Consider the following 18,085-nt stretch of genomic DNA (forward strand, 5'->3'; position numbering starts at 1 on the left):
TGTATATCAGCAACACTCAGTTTGAAGATGGTGCATGTCACTCCATGGGATTTAGCTGAGGGTTAGAAAATATTTTTACTTCGATTTTATGGGTAACAATGATGGCAACAAGGAAAAGTAATTATGTATTCTATTTGTAAAGAAACTGAATACTGTTTAAGATTTCAACATGTGACTTTTATTCATAGAGTAAAAAGAAAAAGATTAGAAATTTGATGTTAAAAGTTGGTAAAATGATTTGATTTCTTGCCTTGCAGTACCCTTCTTGGCTCACCTGGCTTCTTGAAACCCAATTTAATGAACAAAAATGAGGATACATTACGTGGCAAGATGTTTCGAGAATGGTTCGCATCAAACACATGAGTGTTCTATGATGGTGCATGTCCAACCATGGAATTTGGCTAAGCATCATTAAAGACTGACACAGTTTCTCTTTCTCTTTGGTCTGCTGGAGGTGTTGTAAAAATCTCTTTATGATTGATCGTCTTTCTATCTGTCAGCAGGACATCTCGAGAATGAAATGTGCTAGCGTGATTTGTGACACATGGTGTGGTGTACTCTATCTCACAGCACAAATTGAAAGAAAAACATATTTTTTCACATCAAAGCTCATATGCGGAGATTTGGACTGTGGAAATTATAAACAAAACTGGACTGAACTCTGATCTTCGTGGGACACCATACTACAAGCGGTTTTTTTATGACGACAGATTTTATATTCAATTATTCAAAGAGATTGTATTATAGGAGAATATGTGTGGAAGTTATAGGATAAATATTTTCAACTTCAAAGGAAATGAAATGGTGATTTATATTAAACACAATTCTTGTTAAAAATATTTAATTTTAACATTACTAGTTAAAACATAAAAACATAATACCAAACAACATAGTGTTAAGAGACAATATAGCATAGATTGAAATTTAATTTAAAATATTTGGTCAGTGAATAAGCAATAAAAATAAAACTTATATAATGTCTAAAATAATCTTAATTCCAAGAAAAAACACCATCCTGACATTCACTTACTGGAAGAAAGTTGTTATATTGAGATTTATGATATAATAATCTATTTTGATCAATAAAAACACCTACCAATGAGAAGCTAGCTCCAAAATTAATTAGAAATGTTAAAAATACTCAATGAATGTTGACCTTTTTTCAACTATCAAAACATGTCTTAAGAAAAATGTAAAATTGTTTTTGTACTTTGTGCGATTTGAACACAGCTGTCAATTTCCTGTTATTAAATTTTTGGGATCTAATTATTGACAGTTTGAAATTTAAAGTCAATAATTTGTTTTAGAACAAATATTTCTTGTGTGTAAAATACTCATAAAAACATGATGCAAATTAGTTATGATGTAATAAGACCTAGTAAATTAGTTGCAAAACTAAAGAAATCTCTAATTAAGGCACTACTACTATTATAATTATAAAATTAAGAGCTAGCAACAATAAAAATTCACTGGGTAGTAACTAAATTATTTACATAGATTCAGAACTAGCACCAAAAATCGCAATAAAAGAATGCAGGAATGACACGAAATAAAAGCAAAACATTTGTGCGTCTCAAATTGTATCTGTTATGAAACATTTGTACATACAATCTGATAACAAATAATATGAAACTGAAAATTACAATAAATTATCCAATATTCAATAGTAGTTTTTTTTTAATATTACTTTGATTTAATTATTAACTGTTCATTTAATGTTTGAGTACTTAATAAATGTTTAAAGTTAAGAGTTACATCAGTGTACTATAGAAAGTTTAATAGTTGTAGCCACAAACAGCATCATTGACAAAATTTATAAACAAAACTGGGCTGAACCCTGATCTCTGTGGGACACCGGTTTTTTATGAGAACAAATTTTTTACTCATTAAAAAACCCATTTAAATTTACCCATTTTAATTTTTTATCCATTTTCTGTTCCAAAGGAATGAGTCAAGTTTTTCTATCCTTAATGTTAACACTACATTTAGAATTACATTTTATAAAAAATAAAGTTTTATATAAACATTAACTTAGTGTAAATTAATAAACTTTGAAAGAATTACTCTAAGCCTAAGGTACTACTATAATTGCTTTTTCTAGCTAAAAGAACATTGTATGTATTATTTCAATTGCAATCAAAAATAATTGTGACTCAGAAAAAGGAATCTTTGGAGAAACAATAAAAGTGTAGTACGGTACAACAATTTATAAAGGTAAATATCATTAATATTTTGTCTTAGTTATTATCGTTTACTTTGCCCTTTGCCTTGAAAGTGATATGAATCCACAAAATATTAATATTTTATTCAATGTAAGTCTGTAATAACTCGAACAAAAAAAATATTTCCTGACTCTTGTTTTCGTCTTAGTCAGTCCCTGTAATCTGTTAATCATTAAGATTAATTATCTCTTTACATTGGTTAGATTACAGTAATTTACAAATTACTTGAATTATATTACATCATTAACAACTTACAACCTAAATTAAATTTAAATATTGAATAATTTAAACTGTATATTAACATAAACTGTTAAACATCAAAAATAGTAACACATTTTGTCAAGGCACTTTCAAATGCAATACTATTATAACCATGCTTCTTGGGTTTCAAAATGTCTTTTTTTAATAATATAACAAAGGATTATTTTGTTGAAAATTAGATGGAATGTTTAAGTAATATCGTAAGTGACTTCAAGACCTAGAAAATTATTTTCGAGGAAATTAATAATTCCTTCTCTTAACAAGAATTTTCCGGGTTGATACTTTGAAGCTACCACTTCCTACTTCCACTTGAGAAGGAAGAGAGCAAACAGACCCATAAGGTGGGTATTTATGAGCCACCGTCATGAAGAAAAGGTCTGGTAGTCCATTTTACTTTTTCACAAGTATGACTTTATCCTCGAAAATATTGGACTGAGCAAGAAGAAAACTGAATTAATATCTACATTGTTAACATTGTCGCTACTCTGTGACATGTAAATTTTCTGCTTGACGAATTTGGGTTAGGATGTTTACACTTTCCGTTGCCTTTGCAGTTATTACAGTACTGCTGATACAGACTTCAAAATTGTTTATTTAAGATTAAATATGATTGGTAGGATTGATTGTACATGACAGGGATGTTGTAACTTGCCAAAAATTCCGACATGCAAAGCACTATGAACTGTAGCTGTATAATCATTTTATAAACTTATATAAAGTTCTCATCATCAAATGTTGATCTTCCCAAGTAATTTCATTTTCTTAATTAGAGTTTCATGAAATCTTGGTGGGTTATTATTTCCAGAGCATATGTAATTCATCCTTACCGAGTCTATGCATGAATAAAAGTCATGGATACAAAGGTTAAGAGCAATAATTATAAGATGGTTGAAAAATAGATTCAAAATTACAGTATTTAATATTTCATTTGAAAACCCTATATATACCGTCAATGCTAAGAGAATTGTAAATTACAATGTTATAAATCTGTAAAGAGGCCTCTTCCATTTTTGAGGGGGGAGGGGTGGAAAAAGCAGTTGGCTTTCATTCACCGTCTTTAGAAAACATGACACACTAGTGTCTCAGTCTGCCCAAGATCACACATGATCGTGCAAGAATTTTCGTGAGCTTCTATGAGAAAATAAAGTAGTAAAGAGTTTGTATTTTATACTAGGCTAACTATTCAACAGTAACCCTGAATTGTGTACTTAATATAACAAACAATAGAGTAAATAACATCAAGTAAATTATATGGGAATAAAAACTAAGTTTTTATAGTACGGAAATCATTTGTTTTTTTAATGTTTTCACAGTTTTGTTTTTTTTCATTCATGAGCTTAGGAGTTCTTTACCTCTTACTTATGTGATCTGTCTGAATATGATAGCCTTGCTTTGGAAAGGCATTCCTCATATGAATTTAGTGACCGAATCAAGAAAGCCAATATAAGCTCAATTTCAAATATTTTATACAGCTGTGCTTATCTTAAACATCTACCATAATGTGTGAAGCCAAAATTGCTCCTTGCCAGACAAATGGCCTGTTAAATTCGACGATATGACTCTGGTACAGCTTTTATTGGCTACTACATTAGCCGTTTCACGATACCAAAACACCCTAGACTTAGTTTTAACCGGTCCTTGCTTTTTATGAATATACCAAACTTTCCTCTCAAAGTATGGGAGTATTGATTTTCCATCTCTTGGATTGGATATCCAATCTATCCAACCAGGAAACCAGGCGTCCGAGTCTCCACTAGACACAGTTTCCCTATTGTCATAGATATAATATTTCCCTCCGATAACAGAGAATCTCTGCGTGTTCAGCCGGGTAAGGAACAGATCTTTATCAGGAGCTGAGGGATCGCAAGCAAATAGCATATTGAATGAGCGAAAATCTATCAAATTTGGACTTTCAATGAAGACAAACAAGTCATTCAAAACTTGAGGATCAGCAACCACTTTTTTAAAAGTTTTGATTAACTCACACGTTTTATAGTTATAAATGTACAAGTTAAAGTTGAGCCTGATCGCGATGTAATGACCATGTATACAACATTTTTTTGATATAATACCATATAACTTGTGCCTTGATCTGAACGGAAGGAACTCTAATCGATTTAGGTTGTACACATGAAAATTGTAAAAGAATCCATTTTCCTCACAAGCATCAACTAGAATGTCCTGTGATGTTTTGGAATGGTACAATTCCTTAATACTACAATTGACATTGGTTGGCAGTATTTCCTCCTTCAACTTAAGTCCCGTTTCCAAATTCCAAACGTGCATAATCTGTCCATTTTTTTGACAACCGACAAAAACATTCCCGACTACGGCAAATCTTATGGAATAACTCTCGTCTTCCTTCAACACTGGCATTGCCATATCCTCTACATATTTTTCTGGCCTTTTTTCAGGTTCATTGAAGATAAATACAAAATCTAAAGGCCACTTTGTCGAGTGAACTTCATAACTAAATACAAGAACTGCAATGTTTTGGACAACCACGACTTTATCCTTGCCGAACATTTGGCACAAATCCACATCCCACTGCGGAAACAAACACATCGGCTCACACAAGTCGCTGGGATCTTTGTAAACATCCCAGACTCCCACACTATTCCCGTAGATTCTCAAGACAAGGTCGTCAGTCAGGAATGTGCACTGAGGGTGTGCAGACTTGCTGCTATCAAATTGTTGACGAATGCACCTCCCGAGACGCCAGTTTTCCCACAGATGAATCTACAGGAAAGATTAATTAGATACACTTGATTACTTTAAACTTAAATTCTATTTTAATTTTGAATAATTTTATTAACAAACGTTTCCCTATGCCAGTTCATAAGTAACACCAATAAGTAATTGGATTAATATAAAAATGGGCAGCATTTTTAGGGTTTAGTATAAAATTGGAAATAATATGTCTTATTGTCAGAATTATTACAAAATGATTAATACTTAGATTCATTTAAATTGTTCAATAAAAATACAGTATAAAAGCTGTACAAATGAATAGCATCAAGTTCATAAACTAACAGCAAACTACATTTATTTCCATCAAAATTAATACAACATTAATAAACTAATTAAGTTGAAACATTTATTCTTAACCCAAAATAAAGAAATCATCAAAAGACCACAATTTCTTCTTTAATAAAATATTGTTATACTATGTTCAAATTATTATAGTGATTGCAATTTGATTAGATAATTATAAAATTTAATTCTAGTATACAAAGGTTTTTCATAGATATTTAATTTGAGTTTTTCACGGGCAAGAGCATTTTGATTCCAGTTATGGGTATTATCTACTTTTATTAGTTTGCCACATCTTGGGGACAAATGGAATAATCAGATTTCCCATTATATTATAATCTACAGTGTGGATTTACCCAAAGCCTTTAACAGTGTAAAACATTCTGTATTAATCATGAAATGTTCTGAATTAGTTTATATCATATGTACTTGAAATGCAGTAAAACATAAAGTCAGTTGTGTTACTTACTAACAAATTTTCGTGAAGACAGCTTGTAAAGTTTGGCATACAGGGTAAGGTCCAATCTTACGTCAATTGTTTTTTTATATGCATTCAAAATGCAATTTAGCAATACTGCATGTTAATTTCGTTGCTACACACCACATAGTACCTAACTTAAAAAATCTGTACCTCAGAAGCTAAGAAAAAAACAATTTGAAAAATTGAAATTTGTTTTATTGACTTGGCAGTATAGAATAAGTTACAAAGTGTATGGAATTTTATTCATGATTCGAAATTCACTGTGTTGAGAACACAGTCGTCAATTTTCTGTTATTAAATCTTTGTGATCTAATTACTGATAGTTTGAAATATAAAGTCAATCATTTGTTATAGACCAAATATTTCATGTGCGCAATATACGTGTATAATAAAAAGTTGCAAATTAGTTATGATGAAATAAGACATAGTAAATTAGTTGCCAAACTGAAGAAATCTCAAATGAAGGCACTACTACTATTAATACTATAAAATTAACAGCTAGTAACAATAAACATTATCACTGAGTAGCAACTAAATTATTTACATAGATACAGAATTAGCACCAAAAATCACAATAAAATAGTGGACAAATGACACGAAATAAAAAAATGTGCGCATCTCAAATTGCATCTGTTATGAAACAATTGCACACACAATCTGATATAAAAAATATTAAACTGAAAATTACAGTAAAATATCCAATATTTTGTTGTACAATTGCAGTTTTATTATCACATCAGTTTATTAAAATTTTTCTTTGATTTAATTAATAACTATTCTTTTAATGTTTTTGACCCTAATAAAGTTTTAAAACTAAATCTCAACAGAGAGTCATCAGTGCAATATACAAAGTTTCATAGTTGTAGCCATGACCAGCATCATTGACAAACATTATAAACAAAACTGGACTGAACTCTGATCTCTGTGGGACACCATACTACAAGCGGATTTTTATAAGAGCAGATTGTAAATTCACTTATCCATTTTCTGTTCCAAAGGAATAAGTTATGTTTTTATATCCTTAGTATTTACCCTAAATTGAATTATATTTCATAAAAAGTTGCAACAATTCCTAATTTAGCGTAAATTAATAAACTTTGAAAGAATTACTCTATATAAACTAAGGCACTATTGTGATTGGTTGTTTTAACTAAAAGAATATTGCATTTATAATGTCAATAATAAAACAAATAATTGTGACACTGAAAAAGGTGTCATTGGTGAAACAATAAAAGTTTAGTACAACAATTTATAAAGTTAAAAGTAATTACTAATATTTTGTTCTTAATTAATTATTATAGTTTAATTTGCCTTTTTCAAGCTTATACTGAAAGTGACATGAATCCAAAAAAAAAACCCCCACACAAAAATACTAATATTTGATTCAGTATAAGTCTGAAGTAGTAACCTGCTAGGCAAAAACATATTTTCTACCTCTTGTTTTTATTTTAATCAGTCCATGTATTCCGTTAATCATTAAGTATAATTATCTAATTACATTGGTTAGATTACAATAATTTGAAATTTACATGAATTATATTACATCATTAACTAATTACAACCTAAATTAAATTTAAATATTGAATAATTTTAACTGTACATTCACATAAACTGTTAAAACTTCGAAAATAATTACAAGTTTTTGCCAAGGCACTTGTAAATGCAATACTACCATAATTATGGGTTTCAAAACGTCTGCTTTGGTAGCTTGGAATTGGTTGGGACACAAGAAACTATCATATATGATATCTTATTTATTTCGCTTACTCTCTCTAAACAATTTTAATCAGGAAAAGCCTCTGCGTGCACATTACTGCAAAATGTAGTGTTACTGATTTCCTATTAATCCAATTAATCTCATTACTTTCACAAAAAAAACTTTAGATAAGTGATGTATAAAGAGTTGTATTGAGTCACTAAGAAATACAGAATACAAATACACTGAAAAATAATAAAGGATTCAAATGGTTATTTTGTTGAAAATGAGATAGAAAGTTTAAGTAATATCGTAAGTGACTTGAAGACCTAGAAAATGATTTTCGAGGAAATTAATAATTCCTTCTCTCAACAAGAATTTGCTGGGTTGATACTTTGAAGCTACAACTTCCTACTTCCACTTGAGAAGGAAGAGAGAAAACAGACCCATAGATGACAGTATTCTTAAACCACCATCATGAAAAAAAACGGCTGGTAGTCCATTTTAATTTTTCAAGAGTACGACTTAATCCCCGAAAATTTTGGACTGAGCATGAAGAAAATTGAATTTATTGATATCTACGTTGGTAACATTGTTGCTACTCTGTTTCATGTAAATTTTCCAATTTGCAATATATTCCTGGGAGTAATTTTTAGGTTAGGATGTTTACACTTTCCGTTGCCTTTGCTATTACAGTACTGCTGATACAGACTTCAAAATTGTTTATTTAAGATTAAATATGATTGGTAGAATTGATTGTACATGACAGGGATGTTGTAATTTGCCAAAAATTCCGACATTCAAAGCACTATGAACTGTAGCTGTATAATCATTTTATAAACTTATATAAAGTTCTCATGATCAAATGTTGATCTTCCCAAGTAATTTCATTTTGTCAATTAGAGTTTCATGAAATCTTGGTGGGTTATTATTTCCAGAGCATATGTAATTCATCCTTACCGAGCCTATGCATGAATAAAAGTTATGGATACAAAGGTTAAGAGCAATAATTATAAGATGGTTGAAAAATAGATTCAAAATTACAGTATTTAATATTTCATTTGAAAACCCTATATATACCGTCAACGCTAAGAGAATTGTAAATTACAATGTTATAAATCGGTAAAGAGGCCTCATCCATTTTTGAGGGGGGAGGGGTGGAAAAAGCCGTCAGCTTTAATTCACCGTGTTTAGAACACATGACACACTAGTGTCTCAGTCTGCCCAAGATCACACCTGATCGTGCAAGAATTTTCCAGAGCTTCTATGAGAAAATAAAGTAAAGAGTTTGTATTTTATACTAGGCTAACTGTTCAACAGCAACCCTGAATTGTGTAATTAATATAACAGACAATAGAGTAAATAGTATCAAGTAAATTATACGGAAATAATAACTAAATTTGTATACTACGGAAATCATTTCAGTTTTTTGAACGTTTTCACAATATTTCCTTCATTCTTCAGCTTAGGAGTTTTTTACCTCTTACTTATGTGATCTGTCTGAATATGATAGCCTAGCTTAGGAAAGACATTCCTCATATAAATTTTGTGACCGAATCACGCTCCATTTCAAATATTTTTTACAGCTGTACTTATCTTAAACATCTACCAAAATGTGTGAAGCCAAAATTGCTCCTCGCCAGACAAATGGACTGTAAAATTCGACGATATGACTCTGGTACAGCTTTTATTGGCTACTACATTATCCATTTCACGATACCAAAACACCCTCGACTTAGTTTTAACCGGTCCTCGCTTTTTATGAATATGCCAAACTTTCCTCTCAAAGTATTGGAGTATTGATTTTCCAGCTCTTCTGGACCTCAAATCTCTCCAACCAGCAGACCCCATGTCCGAGTCTCCACTAGACACAGTGTCCCTAAAGTTCTTGTCATAGATATAAAACTTCCCTCCGATAACAGAGAATCTCTGCGTGTTCTGCCGGGTAAGGAGCAGATCTTTATCAGGAGCTGAGGGATCGCAAGCAGACAGCTTATTGAATGGGGGAACATCTATCAAATTTGGATTTTCAATAAAGACAAACAAGTCATTCAAAACTTGAGGATCAGCAGCCACTTTTTCAACAGTTTTGATTAAGTCACACGTTTTATAGTTATAAATGTACAAGTGAAAGTAGATCCTGATCGCGAGGTAATCACCATGTATACAACATTTTTTTGACATATTACCATAAAACATGTGGCTTGATCTGAACGGAAGAAACTCTAATCGATTTAGGTTGTACACATGAAAATTGTTAAAGGGTCCATTTTCCTCACGAGCAGCAACTAGAATGTCCTGTGATGTTTTGGAATGGTACAATTCCTTAATACTACAATTGAAATTGGTTAGCAGTATTTCCTCCTTCAACTTAAGTCCCGTTTCCAAATTCCAAACGTGCATAATCTGTCCATTTTTTTGACAACCGACAAAAACATTCCCGACTACGGCAAATCTTATGGAATAACTCTCGTCTTCCTTCAACACTGGCATTGCCATATCCTCTACATATTTTTCTGGCCTTTTTTCAGGTTCATTGAAGATAAATACAAAATCTAAAGGCCACTTTGTCGAGTGAACTTCATAACTGAAAACAAGAACGGCAATGTTTTGGACTACCACGACTTTATCCTTGCCGAACATTTGGCACAAATCCACATCCCACTGCGGAAACAAACACATCGGCTCACACAAGTCGCTGGGATCTTTGCAAACATCCCAGACTCCCACACTATTCCCGTAGATTCTCAAGACAAGGTCGTCAGTCAGGAATGTGCACTGAGGGTGTGCAGACTTGCTGCTATCAAATTGTTGACGAACGCACCTCCCGAGACGCCAGTTTTCCCACAGATGAATCTACAGGAAAGATTAATTAGATACATTTGATTACTTTAAACTTAAATTCTATTTTAATTTTGAATAATTTTATTAACAAACGTTTCCCTATGCCAGTTCATAAGTAACACCAATGTAGTGTTAAGTAATTGGATTAATATAAAAATGGGCAGCATTTTTAGGGTTAAGTACAAAATTTGAATACTTAGATTTATTTAAATTGTTCAATAAAAATATGGTAGAAAAGCTGTACAAATGAATAGCATCAAGTTCATAAACTAACAGTAAACTACATTTATTTCCATCAAAATTAATACAACATTAATAAACTGATTAAGTTGAAACATCCATTCTTAACCCAAAATAAAGAAATCATCAAAAGACCACAATTTCTTCTTTAATAAAATATTGTTATACTATGTTCAAATTATTATAGTGATTGCAATTTGATTAGATAATTATAAAATTTAATTCTAGTATACAAAGGTTTTTCATAGATATTTAATTTGAGTTTTTTACTGGCAAGAGCATTTTGATCCCAGTTATGGGTATTATCTACTTTTATTAGTTTGCCACAGCTTGGGGACAAATTGGAATAATCACATTTCCCATAATATTATAATCTACAGTGTGGATTTACCCAAAGCCTTTAACAGTGTAAAACATTCTGTATTAATCATGAACTGTTCTGAATTAGTTTATATCATATGTACTTGAAATGCAGTAAAACATAAAGTCAGTTGTGTTACTTACTAACAAATTTTCATGAAGACAGCTTGTAAAGTTTGGCATATAAGGTAAGGTCCAATCTTACGTCAATTGCTTTTTTATATGCATTCAAAATGCAATTTAGCAATACTGCATGTTAATTTTGTTGCTATTCACCACGTAGTACCTAACTTAAAAAATCTGTACCTCAGAAGCTAAGAAAAAAACAATTTGAAAAATTGAAATTTGTTTTATTGACTTGGTAGTATAGAATAGGTAACAAAATGTATGGAATTTTATTCATGATTCGAAATTCACTGTGTTGAGAACACAGTCGTCAATATCCTGTTATTAAATCTTTGGGATCTAATTATTGATATTTTGAAATGTAAAGTCAATTACTTGTTTTAGACCAAATCTTTCATGTGCACAATATACGTGTATAATAAAAAGATTGAAATTAGTTATGATGAAATAAGATATAGTAAATTAATTACCAAACTGAAGAAATCTCAAATGAAGGCACTACTACTATTAATACTATAAAATTAACAGCTAGTAACAATAAACATTATCACTGAGTAGCAACTAAATGATTTACATAGATACAGAATTAGCACCAAAAATCACAATAAAATAGTAGACGAATGACACGAAATAAAAAAATGTGCGCATCTCAAATTGCCTCTGTTATGAAACATTTGTACACACAATCTGATATAAAATAATATTAAACTGAGAATTACAGTAAAATAACCAATATTTTGTTGTACAATTGCAGTTTTATGTTTTTGACCCTAATAAAGTTTTAAACTTAAATCTCAACAGAGAGTCATCAGTGCAATATACAAAGTTTCATAGTTGTAGCCATAACCATCATCATTCACAAACATTATAAACAAAACTGGACTGAACTCTGATCTCTGTGGGACACCATACTACAAGCGGATTTTTATGAGAAAAGATTGTATATTCAATTATCCGTTTTCTGTTCCAAAGGAATAAGTTAATTTTATATATCCTTAGTATTTACACTAAATTAAATTAAATTTCATAAAAAGTTACAACAATTCCTAATTTATTGTAAATTAATAAACTTTTAAAGAATTACTCTATATAAACTAAGGCACTATTGTGATTGGTTGTTCTAACTAAAGAATATTGTATATATAATGTCAATAATAAAACAAATAATTGTGACACTGAAAAAGGCATCATTGGTGAAACAATAAAAGTTTAGTACAACAATTTATAAAGTTAAAAGTAATTATTAATATTTTATTCCTAATTAATTATTATAGTTTACTTTGCCCTTTTCAAGCTTATACTGAAAGTGAAACGAATCCAAAAAAAAAACACACACAAAAATACTAATATTTGATTCAGTATAAGTCTGAAGTAGTAACCTGCTAGGCAAAAACATACTTTATACCTCTTGTTTTTATCTTAGTCAGTCCCTGTATTCCGTTAATCATTAAGTATAATTATATAATTACATTGGTTAGATTACAATAATTTGAAATTTACATGAATTATATTACATCATTAACTAATTACAACCTAAATTAAATTTAAACATTGCATAATTTAAACTGTATATTCACATAGTTATTCACAACTGTTAAAACTTCAAAAATAGTTACATGTTTGTGTCAAGGCACTTTCAAATACAATACTATTATAACCATGCTTCTTGGGTTTCAAAATGTCTGCTTTGGCTGGTTGGAATTGGTTGGGGCACAAGAAACTATCATAGTAAAACTTGGAGATCAAAGATCGGACCTGAGGATGGTGACGAGGGGGGTTCCACAGGGCTCTGTCCTTGGTCCCTTTCTTTTCATAATTTTTGTTAATGACTTACCTAATTTTCTTCTAGAAAAGTGCCTTCTTTATGCCGATGACACCACACTTTATACATCTAGTCCTGATCGAGAACGTAATGAATTGGTAATTAATTATATGAAGGAGCGTTGTGATCTTTGGTTTTCATCCAATAAGCTTATCTTAAATAATGATAAAACTGAAGAAATCATCTTTAGCTTAAGTAAATCTCAATTGGATCTATTGGATGTAAGATATGATAGACTGAGTAAAACCCAAAAGTCTTTCAGCTTTGTTTGCATAAGACAGTTAAACTTCTTGGAATTAATTTGGGTTCTAAATTGATGTGGGACATTCATGTACTTGCCTTTCTAGAGTTTTATTTCTGATCCGTAAATTAAAAATGTGTACTCATTTAGATTTAGTGACCCAAGCTTATTATGCATTTTTTCATTCACGTTTACTTTATGGTATTACTCTTTGGGGTAATTCCAGTGGAGCTCAAGAAGTTTTCATGTGGCAAAAAAAAGTGGTCAGGTGTATAAAAGGTCTGGGGGATAGAGATTCATGTCGAACTATATTTCCTGAGCTTAAAATACTCACATTACCTAGTCTATTTATCTTCTACAGTCTCACCCATGTCAAGGAAAACTTAAATAGTTTTATTTCAAGAAGTTCAATCCACTGTTACAATACCAGAGGTCAAGATCTATTGGATGTAAGATATGCTAGACTGAGTAAAACCCAAATGTCTTTTAGCTTTGTTTGCATAAAACTTTTTAATAAATTGCCCTTGAACATTAGAAACCTTCCAATTAACGCTTTTAAAACAAAAATTAAAAATTGGCTGATTAGTCAGGCATTTTATAGTGTAGCTGAATTTGAAAATGGGAATTTCTATTCTGTAAAATTGTAATCCAAGATATTATGTAAATATGTGTTTTTTACTTGAATATTTACATTTATTTGTGTATTTAATTTATTTATAGGTTTTATTCATTTATATGTTTTTAACTTATTACACTTATTGTTATACATTTTAAATGTAGATTTACCATATCTTATTCACTTTTGTTGACTATAGATGTATTCTATTTGACCCATTTAATTTGACATGTAACGTTTAATATCTAAGATTAAGGCTACACTAAGGCTGTGTAAGTTTGACTATGTCTATTGCAACTAATGTTGATTAATGACAATAAACATATTTCATTTCATTTCATTTTATATATGGTATCTTATTTATTTCGCTTACTCTCTAAACAATTTTAATCTACTAAGAATATATCAACCACAAACACCCATTCTCTTTACAAGTACTTTAAAACACAAATAACTGCAATACTCTTTCTGGATGTAACAGCTTTGTAACTAGAACAATTATAACAATGAAAATATAGAGTTAACTCCAGATGTATTATCAGTACTAGATCAAATCAACAAGTGAATGATTGTGCAAGCGAACATATTAGTTAAATCTATTGAATAGAACACATGACACACTAGTGTCTCAGTCTGCCCAAGATCACACCTGATCGTGCAAGAATTTTCCAGAGCTTGTATGAGAAAATAAAGTAGTTAAAGAGTTTGTATTTTATACTAGGCTAACTGTTCAACAGTAACCCTGAATTGTGTACTTAATATAACAGACAATAGAGTAAATAACATCAAGTAAATTATATGGGAATAAAAACTAAATTTGTATACTACGGATATCATTTCAATTCTTTAAACATATTCACAATTTTTTTTTCATTCTTGAGCTTAGAAGTTTTTTACCTCTTACTTATGTGATCTGTCTGAATAAGATAGCCTAGCTTTGGAAATGCATTCCTCATATGAATTTTGTGACCATATCAAGAAACCCAATATAAGCTCCATCTCAAATATTTTATACAGCTGTGCTTATCTTAAACATCTACCAGAATGTGTGAAGCCAAAATTGCTCCTCGCCAGACAAATGGCCTGTTACATTCGACGATATGACTCTGGTACAGCTTTTATTGGCTACTACATTAGCTGTTTCACGATACCAAAACACCCTCGACTTAGTTTTAACCGGTCCTCGCTTTTTATGAATATGCCAAACTTTTCTCTCAAAGTATTCCAGTACCGATTTTCCACCTCTTTTGGACCTCAAATCTCTCCAACCAGTACACCCCGCGTCCGAGTCTCCACTAGACACAGTTTCTCTAATGTTCTTGTCATAGATATAAAACTTCCCTCCGATAACAGAGAATCTCTGCGTGTTCTGCCGGGTAAGGAACAGATCTTTATAAGGAGCTGAGGGATCGCAAGCAGATAGCATATTGAATGGGCGAAAATCAAAAAAATTTGGATTTTCAATGAAGACAAACAAGTCATTCAAAACTTGAGGATCAGCAACCACTTTTTCGACAGTTTTGATTAACTCACACGTTTTATAGTTATAAATGTACAAGTTTAAGTCGAGCCTGATCGCAAGGTAATCACCATGTATACAAAATTTTTTGTTGGTCAAATTGCCATAAAACTTGTGCCTTGATCTGAACGGTAGGAACTCTAATTGATTTACATTGTACACATGAAAATTGTAAAAGGATTCATTTTCCTCACGAGCAGCAACTAGAATGTCCTGTGATGTTTTAGAATGGTCCAATTCCTTAACACTACACTTGACATTGGTTGGAAGTATTTCCTCCTTCAACTTATGTCCCGTTTCCAAATTCCAAACGTGCATAATCTGTTCATTTTTTTGACAACCGACAAAAACATTCCCGACTACAGCAAATCTTATGGAATAACTCTCGTCTTCCTTCAACACTGGCATTGCCATATCCTCTACATATTTTTCTGGCCTTTTTTCAGGTTCGTTGAAGAAAAATACAAAATCTAAAGGCCACGTTGTGGAGTGAACTTCATAACTGAAAACAAGAACGGCAATGTTTTGGACAACCACGACTTTATCCTTGCCGAACATTTGGCATAAATCCACATCCCACTGCGGAAACAAACACATCGGCTCACTCAAGTCGCTGGGATCTTTGTAAACATCCCAGACTCCCACACTATTCCCGTAGATTCTCAAGACAAGGTCGTCAGTCAGGAATGTGCGCTGAGGGTGTGCAGACTCGCTGCTATCAAATTGTTGACGAACGCACCTCCCGAGACGCCAGTTTTCCCACAGATGAATCTGCGGGAAAGATTTAATAGATACACTTGATTACTTTAAACTTAAATTCTATTATAATTTTTAATAATTTTATTAATTAAATTCAACCTACTCCAATTCATAGACAGTATCAGTGTAGTGTTAGCTCCTGTATTAGAATATTTTTTACAGCTGTTTTTAAAGTTTTCATGTTACTATATGAAACAAAGAAAACTCCACCAAGTATAAATCATTGTCTTCAGAAAATGTTATAACATACAATTATAAGTTTGTAACTGGCAACATTTGCGTCACATTTATTTTTAACAGTGAATATCAATTGACCAATTTATGATTGATCGCACTTAAGTAATTGAATCAATAGAAATATGGGCAGCACTTTTAGGGTTAAGTACTGCATTTTGAAACAATAAGACATATTTTCAGTATTATTACAAAATGATTAATACTTAGATTCAAATTAATTTTGCAATAAAAATACGGTATAAAAACTGTACAAATGAATAGCATCAAGATTGAAAAATTAACAAAAAACTACATTTATTTCCATCTAACTTAATACAAAATTAATAAAATAATTGAGTTGAAACATTAATTCTTAATGTAGGATAAACAAGTCATTAAAAGAATATAATTTCTTCCCTTATAAAATATTTTTATACTATGTTTAAATTATTATAGTCATTTCATTTTGTAGATTATTATAAAATTTAATTCTAGCATACAAAGGTTTTTCATGAAACATATGTTTTTCAAAGGCAAAAGCATTTTGATTCCATGTGGTGTAGTTATGGGTATTCTAATTTTTTTTTAATTTGATACGTTATAAAAAAATTGGATTAATCAGATTTCCCATTACATTTTAATCTTCAGTATGGATTCACCCAAAGTCTTTAACAGTATAAAACATTCTGTCCTAATCAAAAAGTGTTGGACCATCAAAAACTGTTCTGAATTGGTTTATATCATATGAACTTGAAATACAGTAAAACATAAAAGTAAATTGTGTGACTTGCTAACACAATTTCATAAAGACAACTTGTAAAGTTTGGCGTACTACCAGGTTATGTTAATTTTGTTGTAAAAATCATAAGGGCTTGTAACAGTAAGGCTTTCGATTGCCTCTCTCTGAAACAAGTCCTTGAGAAACTGTCAACACTTGGCATACAAGGTACTTCAGAAACATGGTTCACCAGCTACCTGACAGGATGAAGCCAAGTGGTTGAAATAAATCACACAAGCAGAGGGAGTATAAAAAAGAAGATCAGTACCTAAATTTATCTCACGCGGAGTCCCACAGGGATCAGTATTGGGTCCAGTTTTATTCATCCTCTTCACAAATGACTTTCCTAACTATATACAAGACTACAGTAAAGGACTTATGTATGCTGATTACACAGTTTTATTACTAGGAGAAAAATTACCAAAAGATCTCGAAGTAAACACATTTATAGCACTCAACATGGCCATTTAATATTGCCATAGAAATGAATTGGTTGTCAATGAAAGGAAAAAAAACAGTTAGTACTAGGAAAATACAAAGAGGATACAGGGAGGCTGACTGAATTAGAAGAAGTTACTTCCACTAAATACTTAGGTATAACCATAGACGATGACCTCTCATGGACTCCACATATTGATTCTGTGTGCAAACAAATCAGCACAGCACTGTATGTAATACGGCGAGTGAAAAGCATAGGTGACTTAGTTACAGTAAAAGTTGCCTACTATGAGCTGCTTGAGATACACCTCCGATATGGAACCATCGTATGGGGAGGCACCACAGCAGGAAACATACTAAGGTTACTGGTGCTTCAAAAATGAGCTGTAAGAATTCTGGGAAGTCTTCAATACAGGGAAACATGCAGGTATTC

At 31.3% G+C, this 18,085-nt stretch overlaps 1 protein-coding gene across 3 annotated transcripts in view; it reads right to left on the reverse strand.

Annotated features, from left to right (window-relative positions):
• Positions 1 to 824: 824 nt before the first annotated feature.
• The window catches only part of LOC124366397, a 29,180-nt gene continuing 11,919 nt past the window's right edge, over positions 825 to 18,085 (reverse strand). Inside the window, exon 3 of one of the 3 annotated variants that reach the window (XM_046822919.1) lies at positions 825 to 10,549. In XM_046822919.1, coding sequence (XP_046678875.1) covers positions 9,299 to 10,549 — 1,251 coding nt within the window. In that variant the 3' untranslated portion in view covers positions 825 to 9,298. Of the gene's footprint in view, positions 10,550 to 10,798; positions 16,233 to 18,085 lie in introns of those variants that run through there. The other 2 variants (XM_046822920.1, XM_046822918.1) reach the window with 2 other exon arrangements.

Source organism: Homalodisca vitripennis, chromosome 7 (assembly GCF_021130785.1).
Source record: "Homalodisca vitripennis isolate AUS2020 chromosome 7, UT_GWSS_2.1, whole genome shotgun sequence".
In the NCBI taxonomy this organism is placed as follows: Eukaryota; Metazoa; Arthropoda; class Insecta; order Hemiptera; family Cicadellidae; genus Homalodisca; species Homalodisca vitripennis.